This window comes from Panulirus ornatus, chromosome 55, assembly GCF_036320965.1.
Source record: "Panulirus ornatus isolate Po-2019 chromosome 55, ASM3632096v1, whole genome shotgun sequence".
Classification (NCBI taxonomy): Eukaryota; Metazoa; Arthropoda; class Malacostraca; order Decapoda; family Palinuridae; genus Panulirus; species Panulirus ornatus.
In genome coordinates, this window is record NC_092278.1 from 37,602,311 (window position 1) to 37,621,461 (window position 19,151).

Here is a 19,151-nt window from a genome sequence, read left to right on the forward strand (position 1 = left end):
AAGCATTGCTGACATGTATTATCTTGGTTTTGGTTTCGTGAGTGATGATGTCATGCATGGAACTCTGATTCTTCAGGGTATTGTGAAAGGCAATGTTGCAAGGAGAGCTGTTGTCAATGTGAGTAGAACATGAAAGACAGCCCCTTTATAGGAAGCAAAAATGAATTGCAGACCATGAGAATAAGTCACAGCTCATCCTGCAAAAGAAAGAAAACCTGTCAAACAAATTGATGAGTCCAGACCATAGGTTTAAGATGTCATACAAAACACAGGAAAAGGAAACAGAGAAAACTCTCTGTGAACTAAGAAAAAAAAAGAAATACTTTTTTCATGTGCAAAATGCAAATCAAGCCCTACTAACTTCTTTGGCTAACTAAGAAGGAAGGCAATAACTGTCTGTAATCACTGCAAGCTCATTATCTGTGAGATAAAGCATTCCTTTATGTAGATGAAGTGTTTAGATGAGAAAGACAGACAACAGGAGGCTGACTGACCCACATCTGAGTTGTCTGAAGAAATAAAAAAAGGGGAGATTAACTTGACAAGAAAATGTAATTCCTCTCAGCAGTTTTTTAAGCTTTCAGTGACACCTCATCGCTGTATGTTAGCCTTCTGCTGTCCCCATTACTGCTGTTGTTTATACAGTTTATTTCTGGCATTTTTCTCAGATTATACCTGAATTTATGAAATATTTGTCTAATCAACTTTTGAAGGTATTTATAGTCTTAGCATTCACTACATCTGACAGTAACTTATTCCATTGCTTAACACACCTGCGGGAAAAGAAGCTTTTCCTTACATCCATACTACATCGTTTAGATCTGAGTTTTATTCCATATGTCTTGGTAACCAATTTTCTTGTTTTTCAAAAAGATGTTCATGATTTACATTATTGAACTTGTTCAGAATTTTGAACATTTGGATTAAGCCACCGCAAAGTCTACGTTTCTAAAGGGAGAAAAGATCCAATCATTTTAGCCCGATTTCAGAGGGATGGGATCACTTTTCCTCATCTTTTTTATAGTTTTGGGACCAAAACTGGACTGCATATTCAAGGTGTGGTCTTACTAGAGAATTATAAAGTGTGATTACTGTTTCTGGTGTCTTGTAATTTATGTTCCTGGCTGTGACACCTAACATTTGGTTGCCTTTTGTACTTGCTGCTTGACACTGTTTGGTGTACTTCAGATCGTTGCTAATGAAGACTCCAAGGTCCTTTTCTTCATTTACTTTAGTTAGAGAGTTTCTGAATTGTTTGTAGTTGTAACATATATTCTTGTCTCTAAAGTGCATGACTTTACACTTGTCTGTATTAAACTTCATTAGCCATCTGTCTGACCACTCTGTTAGCAAGTTTAGATGTCTTTGAATCATTTCACTATCCTGCCTGTTTACAGCTCTACCTCCTAGTTTGGTATCATCAGCAGATTTGGAGATCTTAGCTATGAGACTGAGTTTTAGGTCATATATATATATATACTGACAGCACGTCAACCCCGGTATACCACATCGCTCCAATTCACTCTATTCCTTGCCCTCCTTTCACCCTCCTGCATGTTCAGGCCCCGATCACACAAAATCTTTTTCACTCCATCTTTCCACCTCCAATTTGGTCTCCCTCTTCTCCTTGTTCCCTCCACCTCCGACACATATATCCTCTTGGTCAATCTTTCCTCACTCATCCTCTCCATGTGCCCAAACCACTTCAAAACACCCTCTTCTGCTCTCTCAACCACGCTCTTTTTATTTCCACACATCTCTCTTACCCTTACGTTACTCACTCGATCAAACCACCTCACACCACACATTGTCCTCAAACATCTCATTTCCAGCACATCTATCCTCCTGCGCACAACTCTATCCATAGCCCACGCCTCGCAACCATACAACATTGTTGGAACCACTATTCCTTCAAACATACCCATTTTTGCTTTCCGAGATAATGTTCTCGACTTCCACACATTCTTCAAGGCCCCCAGGATTTTCGCCATATATATATATATATATATATATATATATATTTTTTTTTTTTTCTTTTTTCTTTCAAACTATTCGCCATTTCCCGCATTAGCGAGGTAGCGTTAAGAACAGAGGACTGGGCCTTTGAGGGAATATCCTCACCTGGCCCCCTTCTCTGTTCCTTCTTTTGGAAAATTTAGAAAAAAAAAAATAAGAGAGGGGAGGATTTCCAGCCCCCCGCTCCCATATATATATATATATATATATATATATATATATATATATATATATATATATATATATATATTATGAAAAGAATTGGGCTTAGGATCGACTCCTGTGGCATGCCACTTGTTAAGCCAAACTGAAGCTTTGCCATTTAATACTCTACATTGCTTTCTTCTGGTAAGCCAGTCTCTGATCCATGTACAGAGTTCTTCACCGATTCCTTGTGCTTTGAGCTTATGTAAAAGTCTCTTGTGAGGTACTTTATCGAAAGCTTTTTGGAAATCTAAATCTGCTACATCAGACTGTACTTTTTCATTGTAATTCTAATAGGTAACTTGAAAGAATTCAAGGAAATTTATTAAGCAGGATCTTCTATTGCAGAAACAGTGTTGTTTTGTCTAATATAATTTTGTCATTTTCTAGAAGCATGACAATTTTATCTATTATTTTTCCCATCATTTTACCTAACACATGTAAGGCTAATTGGGCAGTAGTTCAAGGCACACTTTTTGTCTCCTTTTTATACATAGGAATAACATATGCTAGTATCCAGTCAGTTGGCGCCTGACCATCCAATAGAGATTTGTTGAATATTTTTTTATATGGGGTATATCAGCTGTCTCCTGACGTTCAAAAATCTTGGAGCCAAGTTATCTGGGCCATTGGATTTGTTAGGATTTGATTGGTCCAGGTATTTAAGTACTTCAGAGCTCTTTATTTCTCTAACCTTCAACTCTTCTTCATCAGATGCTTGAAACATTTTCATTGGATGTGGTACTTGAGATGACTTCTCATCATCCATTGATAGGTCTCTCTGGTCTTTAGCTAAGGGCATCTCTAATAATTTCTGTCACTTTACCTTTCTTTCACTTTTTCATTCTGACAGTACTGTAGCTGTCTCTTCCATTGGCACAGCAACTCTCTTTGGTTCCTTTTTCTCTGACTCCTCCTTGGTTGACTCAAGCATTCCTTCACCCTGTGCTGCTCCTCTTTTAATCCTATGCCCCTCCCCATAATCTTTTTTCAGACGGTCCAAAAAGTGCTTCTTTCTATGGACACAAGCAAGGCTTATGGTTCTGATGGCATCCATCCATGTGTGCTGAAGGAGTGAGTCTCGGAACTTGCACCTGTGCTTGCTTGTCTGTTCCGTTCCTATTAAAAACAAAAGTTTTCCATCTTCTTGGAAGCATGTGTTGGTACATCCCATCCCTTAGAGAGGTTACTGTTCTGATCCCTCTGTCATCCTATTGCTTTGGCATCTACCTTTTCCAAAGTCTTTAAATCCCTCCCCAACTCCCACATCTTAAAACACTTGGAAAATCACAGTCTTCTCTCTGATCACCAGTATGGCTTCTGTAAGGTGAGATCCCATTGGTGAGGTTCTTTCCTATCTTACTAATGTCTGGTCATCATCCCTGAAAGGAATTTGGGAAGTCATGTGTAGTTGCCTTTGACATATCAAAAGCTTTTGACAGGGTGTGGCTTCTGGGCTTCATCTCTAAGCTCCCCTCTTTTGGCTTCCCTCCCTCATTTTGCTCCTTCATATCTAACTTCCTGTGGCCAAACTATCACTGTGGTTGTTGGTGAATCAGCCTCTCCCCTTTTTTCCATCATCAGCAGCATCTCTCAAGAGTCTGTCCTGTCTCCTACATTTTTTCTATTTTTTTTTTTCAACCATTTCCTCTCCTCCAGAAATAATCAAGTGAACTCATACACTGATGACTCAACATGGCATTCATCCATATCCTTCAATTCTGCTCCATCCTCTCTTACTGTACCTACATCTCGTCTTGACACAGCCTCCTCATTAAACTTAGATTTGGACAGGATATCTCAGAGGGACAGATAAAACCTAGGAAATTTGACCCAGTTTCTGCCTATCTGTGTCGAAAACTCCTTACAACTCACATCTCTCCTTTGAGGGCTCTGTGATTCCACCTCTTGACTCAGTGAACATACTTGGTATTACTGTAACATGCACTCTTTCTTAGAAATGATATATTACGGAAATAGATGTCTGCCTGTAAAATACTGGGTGTCCTGTTTAGATGACAAAATTTCTTTTCTTCTGAACAGTTACTCTGTTTATACAAAGGACTGATTCATTCTTGTATAAGTAATGCTCTCACTTCTAGGTTAGTTATAGATTTGCACCTTACTTGACAGAGTTGAGTTGAAAGTGGTCCGACTTATAAAGTGTCCCAGGCTAACCTCCAAACTTGATGCTCTTACCCTATGCCACAATGTTAGTTCACTTTCCTTCTTCTGTAGGTATTACTTTGGTTTTTGCTCTAGAGAGCTAGCTGTTTGTGTGCCCCACCACTAGGTAGACCACTCAATACTCAGCAAGCTGCTGCATCCCATGATTACTATGTGACAGTCGGCTACTCAAGGGTGGGCTGTTTTGATAACTGCTTCTTTCCCTACATGTTGAAGCTTTGAAACTCTCTGCCTTCTCATGTCTTTCCCAATTACTATGACCTGGTTCATTTTAAAAAACAGGTTTTTCACTTCCTCCAGAATTCATAAATACTTTTCCTTGTCTTCTTATTCCCTTTCATTATTCTCTCAGTGTTTCAGCGAAGGCCTGGCCTTGTTGTGGACTTTTGTCCATAACTGGAGCCTTCAACATTATAAAATATGATGCCTAAGATATTCGGTACTTCTAATGGAATAAAAATACGAAAATATTTTTGAGCATCCATATACACCAACATGTTTCCTTGTACTGTTTCTGAGTATGGTAGGTTACAAAACAGATTAAGGCACAGAGAAGGATTTTCTGTACGTTGGCTGCTGAAGAATGTCTGTGTCCTTTTACAGTTACCTTTCCACTTTTTGCTTTGGGAAAGTCAAAGAGAAAAAGCTTTACAGTGAGGTATATAGCCATTTTGCTTACATGGAGCTGTAAAATATCTATCAACCTGCACTCAATCTCTCCTGTTACTTCCTCACACAAGTTTCCTTTCCATGCTCACTTATTCTCACCACTTTCTTCACCCCAACATACTCTCTTCTTTCCTGAAAACCTCTACAAATCTTAATCTTCGCCTCCACAAGATAATGATCAGACATCCCTCCAGCTGCCCTTCTCAGCACATTAACATCCAAATGTCTCTATCAATTAACACGTAATCCAATAACGCCCTCTGGCCATCTCTCCCTGGGGATAGGGGAGAAAGAATACTTCCCACGCATTCGTCACGTGTCGTAGAAGGCGACTAAAGGGGACGGGAGCGGGGGAGCTAGAAACCCTCCCCTCCTTGTATTTTAACTTTCGAAAGGGGAAACAGAAGAAAGAGTCACACGGAGTGCTCATCCTCCTCAAAGGCTCAGATTGGGGTATCTAAATGTGTGTGGTTGTAACCAAGATGAGAAAAAAGGAGAGATAGGTAGTATGTTTGAGGAAAGGAACCTGGATGTTTTGGCTCTTGAGTGAAACGAAGCTCAAGGGTAAAGGGGAAGAGTGGTTTGGGAATGTTTTGGGTGTAAAGTCAGGGGTTAGTGTGAGGGCAAGAGCAAGGGAAGGAGTAGCACTACTCCTAAAACATGAGTGGTGGGAGTATGTGATACAGTGTAAGAAAGTAAACTCTAGATTGATATCGGTAAAATTGAAAGTGGATGGAGAGAGATGGGTGATTATTGGTGCATATGCACCTGGGCATGGGAAGAAAGATCATGAGAGGCAGTTGTTTTGGGAGCAGCTGAGTGTGTTAGTAAGTTTGATGCACGAGACCGGGCTATAGTGATGGGTGATTTGAATGCAAAGGTGAGTAATGTGGCAGTTGAGGGAATAATTGGTGTACATGGGGTGTTCAGTGTTGTAAATGGAAATGGTGAAGAGCTTGTAGATTTGTGTGCTGAAAAAGGACTGTGATTGGGAATACCTGGTTTAAAAAGAGAGATATTCATAAGTCTACGTATGTAAGTAGGAGAGATGGCCAGACAGTGTTATTGGAGTATGTGTTAATTGATAGGTGCGCGAAAGAGAGACATTTGGATGTTAATATGCTGAGAGGTTCAACTGAAGGGATGTCTGATCATTATCTTGTGGAGGTGAAGGTGAAGATTTGCAGAGGTTTTCAGAAAAGAAGAGAGAATGTTGGGGTGAAGAGAGTGGTGAGAGTAAGTGGGCTTGGGAAGGAGACGTGTGTGAGTAAGTACCAGGAGAGACTGAGTGCAGAATGGAGAAAGGTAAGAGCAAAGGACGTAAGGGGAGTGGGGAAGGAATGGGATGTATTTAGGGAAGCAGTGATGGCTTGTGAAAAAGATGCTTGTGGCATGAGAAGGGTGGGAGATGGGCAGATTAGAAAGGGTAGTGAGTGGTGAGATGAAGAAGTAGGATTATTAGTGAAAGAGAAGAGAGAGGCTTTTGGAGGAGTTTTGCAGGGAACTAGTGCAAATGAGTGGGAGATGTATAAAAGAAAGAGGCATGAGGTCAAGAGAAAGGTGCAAATGGTGAAAAAGAGGGCAAATGAGAGTTGGGGTGAGAGACTATCATGAAATTTTAGGGAGAATAAAAAGATGGATTTGTTGGACAGGTTCTTCATTCTTTCCTTTTCTTTCATGCTTGTTCACTGTTTCTTGTGTTAGTGAGGTACTACCAGGAACATACAAAGAAAAGGCTTCATTAACTTGTAATCATTTGCTAGCTGTTATCTGTAATGCACTAAAACCACAGCTAGGCCTCACAGGCCTTTCTGTTGTTTCCCCTGGCTGCTTCATATGCCATGGTTCAGTCCATTAACAGCACATCACCCCTTGTATGCCTCATGGTGCCAGTTCACTCTTTCCCATGTGCATCTTTCACCTTCCTGCATGTTCAGGCTCCATGCATACAAAATCTTTTTCATTTCATGCCTCCATTTTCAGTTTGGTCTCCCCTTTCCCTTGTGCACTCCAGTTCTGGTGCATGTATCCTATTTATCACCCTCTCCCACTAATTCTCACCATACATCCAAACCATGCTCTCTTTAGCTTTTTCAACATACTCTTCTTATCTCCACACCTTTCTCTTGTATGATTACTTAATGAGCCCTCAGACCTTTCATTTCCAAAGCATGCACTCCCTTCTGTACATTCTCATCTATAGCCTTTGCTTTGCATCCATTCAACATCACTGGGACTACTATAGCTTCAGACATAACCATTTTTGTCCTCCCAGATATTGACCTCTTTGCACACATTCCTGAATGCTCCCGGAACCTTCGCCCCCTCACCCACCCTAAAACTCGCCTTCACTTCTGTGGTTCCATTTGCTCCTGTATCCACTCCCAGGTGTCTGAGACATCCTTCTTTCATTATGTCTTCGTGCTGCAGTTTTATAGAAACTGGAAAGTATTATTTAATTAGAGAGTAGATATGTATTAGTGGATAGAGCTAGTAGCCTAACTTCAGGAAACTTTGAAATAATAGTTGATTTCACCTTGCCAAAATTTCTTTTTTTTTAGGTGCACATGGAGGGATATCAGGTGAGCAATCAGTGTCAGTCTGTAGTGAGGGATAAGTGCCTCATACCTACCAAAGATGCTCCAGAGCTGGCTTACATTCGCGAATCATCATCTGAGCAATATGTTCCAGATGTTTATTTCAAGGTGAGTAATTCATTTTATTTTGAAGAAAGTCAGACATATGCATGCTTCCACATATTTATGCATGGATGCATGCTTGCACTCACAGGAGGTACTTAGGCTGGCAAAGAATTTAATAAAAGGTGGAATTCAGAAAGGTATTCCTAAGATGTGATAGGCTGAGGAAAGGGAGGGATATAAGTAGAGAATACAGTCATAAGGGAAAAAACAGAAGATGCCAGATAAGGCATGATGATAGAACAGCCCACCATTACTGCAGAGAGCTCAGGAATGTTCACTGATGGTAATGTCAGACTGAAGTAATGGATACAAATGCAAATGGATTAGTAGTCATTAGTAAAGAGCTGGAATGTAAGGATCGTATTAGGAGAAATGCTCTTGATATTGTTGGAGTTGTAGAAGTAAAGCTTAATAAAGAGATAGAACCTTACCTGTTTTAACCAGAAGGGTACTTGATAGCAAAGAGGGAAAGAGAAGACAAAGGAGGAGGATTGACCCCCCACAATAAGAAAGAGCAACAAATTTACCGACATACTTAGAAGATGGTTCATTCATAATGGGCAGAACACTTGAAGGAAAGAAGTGTATAGTGGTGTTCATATAAAATCCTCCAAGTAAATTTAATGATCCAGTGTAAATATACGATGATATCAATGAGAGAACAATCAGGATGGTAGATGAAGCAGTATACCTTTGCACTTTTCACAGATGGTAAAGTACTAGGGATTTCAAATATAAGGAAGTACAATGAGTGATTTGGATTGTCATGGCAAAAGAAAGTCATGAAAATTTTTAGAGGATAACAAAAATTTCCTATACCAGCATGTCAATGAATATAAAGATAGGTATAATGATTAGGATCAGAGGGGCTGACACACCATCATTATTAGATCTTACCTACACACGTACTAGCATGTAAATTGAGAACATATATGACATGCCGTTTGGGAACAGTGATCACATAATGCTTAGTTTGATTATATGGTAAATGAGGGTTTAAAAAAACAGGGATGAGACAAGATCTAATGAGATAATTATGGAAACTACACAAAACTCAGCAATTTCTGTAGTAACATAATTTTGGAAATAGGGTGCAATAGCCTAGAACCAGGGCATTATGTGAAATACACAGTGATGGAGTAGGGATATGAGTTTACATGTTTACATGAGAAAGACAGACAGCAGGAGTCCTGATTGGCCCATGTCTAGGTTGTCTGGTAAAGGAAAGAAAAAAAAAAGATTTTAACAAGAAAATGTATTTCCACTCAGCAGTTTTTAAGCTATCACTGACTCCCCGCTGCTGCACATTAGCCTTTTAGTAACCCATTATTGCTGTCGTTTATGCAGTTTATTTCTGGCATTTTTTCAGAGTATATGTTTAAATGATTTTCGAAGGTAACTTATTCCAGTGCTCAACACACCCGTAGGAAAAGAAGCTTTTTCCCACGTCCATACTACATCTTTTAGCTTTGAGTTTTATTCCATTTGTCCTGGTGACCGTATTTTCTTGTATTTCGAAAAGATGTTCGTGATTTACTTTATCAAACTTGTTCATACTTTTAAACACTTGGATTAAGTCGCTGCAAAGTCCACAATTTTTCAGGGAGAAGAGAACCAATTGTTTTGAATCTCTCTTCATATGCCACATTTCTAAAGAATAGGATCAATTTTGTCGCATGTCTTTGTACTTGCTCTAATTTTTGCTTGTCTTTTTTTTTATAGTTAGGGGACCAGAACAAGTTGTGGTCTTACTAGAGATGTAAAGTGTGAGAACTGTTTCTGGTGTCTTGTTACATATGTTCCTGACTATGAAACCTAACATTTGATTGCCTTTTTTTACTTGCTGCTTGACACTGTTTAATGTATTTCAGACTGTTGCTAATGACAACTCCAAGGTCCTTTTCTTCATTTACTTTAATGAGAGAGTTTCCAAATAGTTTGTTGTTGTAATGTGTATTCTTGTCTCCAAAAGTTATAACTTTACACTTGAGTTTCCAAGTAGTTTGTAGTTGTAATGTATATTCTTGTCTCCAAAAGTTATAACTTTACACTTGTCTGCATTAAACTTCATTTGCTATCTGTCTGACCATTCTGCTAGTAAGTTAAGATCTCGTGGAATCGTTTTGCAGTCCTGCCTGTTTACAGTGCTGCCTCCTCGTTCAGTATCATCAGCAGATTTGGAGATCTTAGATATGAGACTGATTTCTAGGTCATTAATGTATATTATGAAAAGAATTGGGCTTAGGACCAACCCCCGTGGCACACCACTCATTACGTCCAGCCAGTCTGAGGTGTCGCTGATTAATACTACACACTGCTTTCTTTCAGTAAGCAAGTCTCTGGTCCATGTACAGAGTTCTTCGTCAATTCCATGTGCTTTGAGTTTCCGTAAAAGTACCTTGTGAGGTACTTTATCGAAAACCATTTAAACACTAAATATACAACATGAAACAGTAATTTTTTGTCCCAATTCTGATAAATAGCGTTAAGAAATTCCAGCAGATTTGTCTGGCAGGATCTTTTAGTGCAGAAACCGTGTTGGGTGTCTGATATAATTTTGTTCTAGAAACCTGACGATTTTATCATATTATTTTTTCCATTGATTCACTGAACACTGATGTATAGCTAATTAGGCAGTAGTTCAAGGCACATTTTTTTGTCTCCTTTTTCATATATAGAAGTAACATTTGCTAGTTTCCAGTCTGGCCTCAAATACAGAGGGAAGATTAAGAGTGAGTGAGGAATGGCTCAATAAAATATGTCAAGAATCGAGAAAACTTTGAGATGTGCTGTGGTCAAGATATAGGTACCACTCTAGCCAGCCAGTATTTGTAAGGTATAAGAAAGCAAGGAATGAGTTTATCAGGAAAGGAAAGGAGGAAGAAAGAAACTTTAAAAAGAAAGGTATGAACAGGGAAAGAGAAACTCTAGAAATTTTCCATGAATATATTATCGTAAGTAAATTGTCAGTTAAAGCATGGCAAATCAGTTAGGTTGAGGGATTCAGAGGGAAGAATCATAGTGGATGATGTAAAGATACGTAAGGTATTAAAAGACACATTCAGAAAATTTTTCACAGTTGAGACATTGTAGCTCCAACATCAGTGAGACAGAATGGGAAGGCTTTAGAAAGTCCTGAGATAAACAGGAAAGACATTGGCAGAATCGTAAATTGTTTTGACCCAAGCATGGCTGGTTTAAAAAGAGAGATATACATAAGTATACGTATGTAAGTAGGAGAGATGGCCAGAGAGCGTTATTGGATTATGTGTTGATTGATAGGCGTGCAAGAGAAACTTTTGGATGTTAATGTGCTGAGAGGTGCAACTGGAGGGATGTCTGATCAATTACTTGTGGAGACGAAGGTGAAGATATGTAGAGGTTTCAGAAAAGAAGAGAGAATGTTGGGGTGAAGAGCATGGTGAGAGTAAGTGAGTTTAGGATGGAGACTTGTGTGAGGAAGTACCAGGAGAGACTGAGTACAGAATGGAAAAAGGTGAGAACAAAGGACGTAAGGGGAGTGGGAGAGGAATGGGATGTATTTAGGGAAGCAATGATGGCTTAAGCAAAAGATGCTTTTGGTATGAGATGTGTGGTAGGTGGGCAGATTAGAAAGGGTAGTGAGTGGTGGGATGAAGAAGTAAGATTGTTAGTGAAAGAGAAGAGAGAGGCATTTGGACAATTTTTAACCACTTCAAAACACCCTCTTCTGCTCTCTCAACCACGCTCTTTTTATTTCCACACATCCCTCTTACCCTTACGTTACTTACTCGATCAAACCACCTCACACCACACATTGTCCTCAAACATCTCATTTCCAGCACATCCATCCTCCTGCGCACAACTCTATCCACAGCCCACGCCTCGCAACCATACAACATTGTTGGAACCACTATTCCTTCAAACATACCCATTTTTGCTTTCCGGGATAATGTTCTCGACTTCCACACATTTTTCAAGGCTCCCAAAATTTTCGCCCCCTCCCCCACCCTATGATCCACTTCCGCTTCCATGGTTCCATCCGCTGACAGATCCACTCCCAGATATCTAAAACACTTCACTTCCTCCAGCCTCTCACCATTCAAACTCACCTCCCAATTGACTTGACCCTCAACCCTACTGTACCTAATAACCTTGCTCTTATTGACATTTACTCTTAACTTTCTTCTTCCACACACTTTACCAAATAGGGAAATAATGCAAATGACTGGGAGATGTTTAAAAGAAAGGGGCAGGAGGTCAAGAGAAAGGTGCAAGTGGTGAAAAAGAGGGCAAATGAGAGTTGGGGTGAGAGAGTATCATTAAATTTTAGGGAGAATAAAAAGATGTTTTGGAAGGAGGTAAATAAAGTGCATAAGACAAGGGAACAAATGGGAACATCAATGAAGGGGCAAATGGGGAGGTAATAACAAGTAGCGGTGATGTGAGAAGGAGATGGAGTGAGTATTTTGAAGGTTTGTTGAATGTGTTTGATGATAGAGTGGAAGATATAGGGTGTTTTGGTCGAGGTGGTGTGCAAAGTGAGAGGGTTAAGGAGAATGATTTGGTAAACAGAGAAGAGATAGTAAAAGCTTTTCGGAAGATGAAAGCCGGCAAGGCAGCAGGTTTGGATGGTATTGCAGTGGAATTTACTAAAAAAGGGGGTGACTTTACTGTTGACTGGTTGGTAAGGATATTTAATGTATATATGACTCATGGTGAGGTGCCTGAGGATTGGTGGAATGCTTGCATAGTGCCATTGTACAAAGGCAAAGGGGATAAAAGTGAGTGCTCAAATTACAGAGGCATAAGTTTGTTGAGTATTCGTGGGAAATTATATGGGAGGGTATTGATTGAGAGGGTGAAGGCATGTACAGAGCATCAGATTGGGGAAGAGCATTGTGGTTGCAGAAGTGGTAGAGGATGTGTGGATCAGGTATTTGCTTTGAAAAATGTATGTGAGATACGTAGAAAAGCAAGTGGATTTGTATGTAGCATTTATGGATCTGGAGAAGGCATATGATAGAGTTGATAGAGATGCTCTGTGGAAGGTATTAAGAATATATGGTGTGGGAGGCAAGTTGTTAGAAGCAGTGAAATGTTTTTATCGAGGATGTAAGGCATGTGTACGAGTAGGAAGAGGAAAGTGATTGGTTCTCAGTGAATGTTGGTTTGTGGCAGGGGTGCGTGATGTCTCCTTGGTTGTTTAATTTGTTAATGGATGGGGCTGTTAGGGAGGTGAATGCAAGTGTTTTGGAAAGAGGGGCAAGTATGCAGTCTGTTTTGGATGAGAGAGCTTGGAAAGTGAGTCAGTTGATGTTCGCTGATGATAGAGCGCTGGTGGCTGATTCAGGTGATAATCTGCAGAAGCAGGAGACTGAGTTTGGTAAAGTTTGTGAAAGAGGAAAGCTGAGAGTAAATATGAATAAGAGCAAGGTTATTAGGTACAGTAGGGTTGAGGGAAAAGTCAGTTGGGAGGTAAGTTTGAATGGAGAAAAACTGGAGGAAGTGAAGTGTTTTAGATAACTGGGAGTGGATTTGGCAGTGGATGGAACCATGGAAGTGGAAGTGAATCATAGGGTGGGGGAGGGCGCGAAAGTTCTGGGAGCGTTGAAAAATGTGTGGAAGTTGAGAACCTTATCTTGGAAAGCAAAAATGGGTATGTTTGAAGGAATAGTGGTTCCAACAATGTTGTATGGTTGCTAGGCGTGGGCTATGGATAGAGTTGTACGGAGGAGGGTGGATGTGCTGGAAATGAGATGTCAGGACAATATGTGGTGTGAGGTGTTTGATTGAGTAAGTAATGAAAGTGTAAGAGAGATGTGTGGTAATAAAAAGAGTGTGGTTGAGAGAGCAGAAAAGGATGTTTTGAAATGGTTTGGTCACATGGAGAGAATGAGTGAGGAAATATTGACAGAGAGGATGTATGTGTCAGAGGTGGAGGGAACGATGAGAAGTGGGAGACCAAATTGGAGGTGGAAAGATGAAGTGAAAAAGATTTTGAGTGATCGGGACCTGAACATGCAGGAGGGTGAAAGGCGTGCAAGGAATAGAGTGAATTGGAACGATATGGTATACCGAGGCAATGTGCTGTCAATTGATTGAATCAGGGCATGTGAAGCATCTGGTGTAAACCATGGAAAGTTTTGTGGGGCCTGGATGTGGAAAGGGAGCTGTGGTTTCGGTGCATTATACAGGACAGCAAGAGACTGAGTGTGAACGAATGTGGCCTTTGTTGTCTTTTCCTCGCGCTACCTTGCGCACATACAGGGGAGGGGGTTTTCATTTCATATGTGGCGGGATGGCAACGGGAATGAATAAGGGCAGACAGTATGAATTATGTACATGTGTATATATGTATATGTCTGTGTGTGTATATATATGCATATACACATACCCATTTTTGGAGGCAAGTTGTTAGAAGCAGTGGAAAGTTTTTATCAAGGATGTAAGGCATGTGTACTTGTAGGAAGAGAGGAAAGTGATTGGTTCTCAGTGAATGTTGGTTTGTGGCAGGGGTGCATGATGTCTCCTTAGTTGTTTAATTTGTTTATGGATGGGGTTGTTAGGGAGATGAATGCAAGAGTTTTGGAAAGTGAGGCAAGTATGCAGTCTGTTATCGATGAGAGAGCTTGGGAAGTAAGTCAGTTGTTGTTCGCTGGTGATACAGCGCTGGTGGCTGATTCGGGTGAGAAACTGCATGCATTCTGCCAATCCTCCGGCACCTCACCATGAACCATGCATACATTGAATATCCTTACTCCCTACCAACCACTGAACAACACATTCACCCCTTTTTTGATAAATTCCACTGCATTACCATCCAAACCTGCCGCCTTACTGGCAGAGAAACTTTTGGATTTTAATGTGCTGAGAGGGCCAACTGAAGGGATGTCTGATCATTATCTTGTGGAGGCGAAGGTGAAGATTTGTAAAAGTTTTTAGAAAAGAAGAGAGAATGTTGGAGTGAAGAGAGTGGTGAGAGTAAGTGATCTTCAAAAGGAGACTTGTGTGAGTAAGTTTCAGGAAAGATTGAGTGCTCAAAGGAAAAAGGTGAGAGCAAATGACATCAGGGGAGGGGGGTGACAAATGGGATATATTTAGGGAAGTGGTGATGGCTTGTGTAAAAAATGCTTGTGGCATGAGAAAAGTGGGTGGTCTGCAGATTGGAAAGGGTAGCGAGTGGTGGGATGAAGAGGTAAGATTGTTAGTGAAAAAGAAGAGAGAGGCATTTGGACGATTTTTGCAGGAAAGTAGTGCAAATGACTGGGAGATGGAGGAAGTGAGGTGTTTCAGATATGTGGGAGTGGATTTGGCAGTGGATGGATCCTTGGAAGCGGAAGTGAGTCACAGGGTGGGGGAGGGGGCGAAGGTTCTAGGAGCATTGAAGAATGTGTGGAAGGTGAGAACGTTATCTCAGAAAGCGAAAATGGGTATGTTTGAGGAATAGTGGTTCCAGCAATGTTATATGGTCTTGAGGCATGGGTGATAGATAGGGTTGTGTGGAGGAGGGTGGATGTGTTGGAAATGCGATGTTTGAGGACAATATGTGGTGGTTTGATCGAGTAAGTAATGAAAGGGTAAGAGAGATGTGTGGTCATAAAAAGAGTGTGGTTGAGAAAGCAGAAGAGGATGTATTGAAATGGTTTGGTCACATGGAAAATGAGTGAGGAAAGATTGACAGAGAGGATATATGTGTCAGAGGTGGAGGGAACGAGTGGGAGACCAAACTGGAGGTGGAAGGATGGAGTGAAAAAGATTTTTAGTGATCGGGGCCTAAACATACAGGATGGTGAAAGACATGCAAGGAATAGAGTGAATTGGAACGATGTGGTATACTGGGGTTGATGTGCTGCCAATGGATTGAACCAGGGCATGTGAAGCGTCTTGAGTAAACCATGGAAAGTTTTGTAGGGCCTGGATGTGGAAAGGGAGCTGTGGTTTTGATGTGTTACACATGGTAGCTAGAGTCTGAGTGTGGACGAATGTGGCCTTTGTTGTCCTTTTCTTGCATGCACACGGGGGGAGGGGGTGTCATTTCATGTGTGGTGGGGTAGCGGTGGGAATGGATGACGGCAGCATATACATACATACATATGTACATATTCGTACTTGCTTGCCTTCATCCATTCCTGGTGCCATCCCATCACACAGGAAATGGCATCGCTACCCCTGCTTCAGCGAGGTAGCACCAGGAAAACAGACAAAAAAGGCAACATTCGTTCATACTCAGTCTTTATCTGCCATGTGTAATGCACCAAAACCACATCTCCCTATCCACGTCCAGGCTCCATAGACCTTTCCATGGTTTACTCCAGAGATTTCACATGCCCTGGTTCAGTCCATTAACAGCACTTCAACTCCGATGTACCACATTGTTGCAATTCGCTGTATTCCTTGCATGCCACTCACCCTCCGTTTCGCTCAAAATCTTTTTCACTCCACCCTTCTGCCTCCAATTTGGTCTCCCACTTCTTGATCCCTCCACCTCTGACACATATAACCTCTTTGTCAATCTCTCCTCACTCATTCTCTCCTTATGTCAGAACCATTTCAACACACCCTCTTCTGCTATCTAAACCACAGTCACCCTCCTGTATGTTCAGGCTCTGATTACTCAAAATCTTTTTCACTCAACCCTTCTGCCTCCAAAGTGGTCTCCCACTTCATGATCTCTCCACCTCTAACACATATAACCTCTTTGTCAATCTCTCCTCACTCATTCTCTCCATATGTCCGAACCATTTCAACACACCCTCTTCTGTTCTCTCAACCACACACTTTTTATTTCCACACATCTCTCTTACCCTTTTTTTTACTTACTTGATCAAACCATCTCACATCACATATTGTCCTCAAACATTTCATTTACAACACATCCACCCTTTCCATACAACCCTATCTATAGCCCATGCCTCACGACCATATAACATTGTTGGAACTACTATTCCTTCAAGCATACCTGTTTTTGCTCTCCAAGATAAGTCCACTCCCAGATATCCATAACACTTAACTTTCTCCAGTTTTTCTCCATTCAAACTTATCCCAATTAACTTGTCCCTCAACTATGCTGAACCTAATAACCTTGCTCTTCACATTTACTCTCAACTTTCTCCTTTCACCCTCTTTTCCAAACTCAGTCACCAACTTCTGCAGTTTCTCCCTCGAATCAGCCTCCAGCGCTGTATCAGCAGTGAACATCAGCTGACTCATTTCCCAGGCTCTCTCATCCCCAACAGACTGCATACTCACTCTTTTATATTTAAGAGTACAATAATGATACTAAGAATCAGTTTGAGATGCCTTTCATTATTCCATTATGAACACTCAAAAACCTACAAGAACAGTATGCTTTGGAATAATTCAGAGGATGTGTATTTTGCACACACATGTAGGTTTTTGTGTTTTCCCCTTCCCCTGCAGTACCATGATATGAAGGTTGTTTTGTACATCAAGATTACTGACACATTGATTGGATTTAGATGCATGTATAGATTTGTATGTTTGCTCCTCCTCTCACAACACCATGGTATGAATGTTGTTATGTAAAGCGATGTTACTAACACAGGAGTAAGAGTTAGATAAAGAAACACTTTGCTGAAGAACATAAACTTTGTCATAAAAGAATGGGTTCTTATTTTTGGATGAAATATGATGCCTCGACTAGCAACCAGGTTTCTTGGAACATAATCATCATGAAGGAGACTCTTGTTAGAGCAGAGAATTCTACTAATGCAGTCACCATTTCACCAAGCACCAGTGCTGGTTTATGGAGGTTGTTGAAGTTGTTGAAGGACTGGACACACTAAAATGTGTGTCTGATAGAAGGAAATGTTCAACAAATTTCTTAGTTTTGGGAGTAAATTACTCCAACAAAAGATGTGTGGAAGTGCACATAGTGGACAGTTAGCCTTATGCATTTGAATGGTTATGTTAGTACTTCAGGTTTATGACATGGCCTTTCAGCAGCACTGGTAGTCATTGGTTCATGTAAGATTTTGCCTTTAGGGGTGAATGATGGGTAAACTTCTAGATAGTATAGGAGTATTGTCTTTATGTTAGCCTAAAGGAAGAAGGATATTTTCATTTCACTCATTGTTTGGTTGAATCAAGAACAGCCTAACATATAGTTCTCATGAATGACAGTACTATGAATTGTTAGTATTAAAACTTACCTAGAGTATCTGTAGAAGATTGATTCTGTAGATAGTTATCTGGAAAACAGTTGATTATTGTATATTTCTTTGTTGCAGGAAAAAGATCAGTACAGCAATGAAGTAGTTCGTCTTGGAAGACCTTTGCCTGTAGAATACCTACTATTGGATTGCCCAGTGTCCACTCCCAATGAACCTCTTTACACATTTGCTGTTAATGAAACAAGTTTCCCTGTGGCTAATAGGTAATGCACATACAAATTGTTGCATCTTGCCATATACATAATGATTATCAGATAACAGTTATTTAATGTGCTTGTGGCCATCTGATATCAAAATAGAAAAAATGCATTTTTATTCATTGACTCTTTATTTTATTTTCCATTCTCTGAATTTGCACCAGGATGACTCATTCTGCATCTTCTATAAACTCCATAGTTACCTCACTTTGCACATACATCCATGCTGATCTCCTTTCAGGCAAGTTCTTTTACTGTTCACCTTTGCACCTCATCTCCAGTGCACCCAACTCCTACTTTCTCTATTTTAGTCACATTTTGTTTTCATACACATAGGCTCCTTGTCCAGAAATGACTTGTGTACTTCACTTGTTATTACTGCTCTCTCATGACTAATTTTAATGTTTTTCAAATTTTTATATCCCTCCATTGAAAATGGGGGGCATCCAACAATCCTGATTTGGTTTCCGAGCATTAACTTTAGAATGTCTCTGAAGAATTAAATATTTTGTGAAAAATGAAAGATATAGGCCATATTCAGTTTTCAACAGTTTTTACATCAGTTGTGGTCCTTTATGAACTTAGAATCCAGTAAAGATTATGTTTCTGTACTTTAGCTTTTCAGAAGGTTGGCAGATAAAAATGAAATTTGTATAGAAGTGTAACTAATGAACATCTAGTCCAATTGAATTTGAACAATTTTCAGCATTATTCAACAGAGTTATAGCCCTTCATGGTATAGAAATACACTAAAGATATTACATATAGCAGGGGCATTCGCATCCCATGAGCACATTTAACTTACTCAAACCTTATGTGTTCCATCGCATGAGTACATTTAACTTACTTAGACCTTATGTGTTCCATCCCATCAGCACATTTAACTTACTCACACCTTATGTGTTCCATCCCATCAGCACATTTAACTTACTCACACCTTATGTGTTCCTGGTTCATTTTTACTCAAGGTCTTTCTCATTCTGGTTTCTGTTTAGTAGGAA

The 19,151-nt window shown here is 40.2% G+C and overlaps 1 protein-coding gene across 2 annotated transcripts in view; it reads left to right on the forward strand.

Annotated features, from left to right (window-relative positions):
• Positions 1-19,151, forward strand: part of Npl4 (nuclear protein localization 4) — a 79,704-nt gene that overhangs the window by 36,786 nt on the left and 23,767 nt on the right. Inside the window, exons 7-9 of one of the 2 annotated variants that reach the window (XM_071693492.1) lie at positions 7,638-7,781; positions 18,011-18,156; positions 18,315-18,501. In XM_071693492.1, the coding sequence (XP_071549593.1) occupies positions 7,638-7,781; positions 18,011-18,156; positions 18,315-18,486 (462 nt within the window). In that variant the 3' untranslated portion in view covers positions 18,487-18,501. Of the gene's footprint in view, positions 1-7,637; positions 7,782-18,010; positions 18,157-18,314; positions 18,502-19,151 lie in introns of those variants that run through there. The other variant, XM_071693491.1, reaches the window with a different exon arrangement.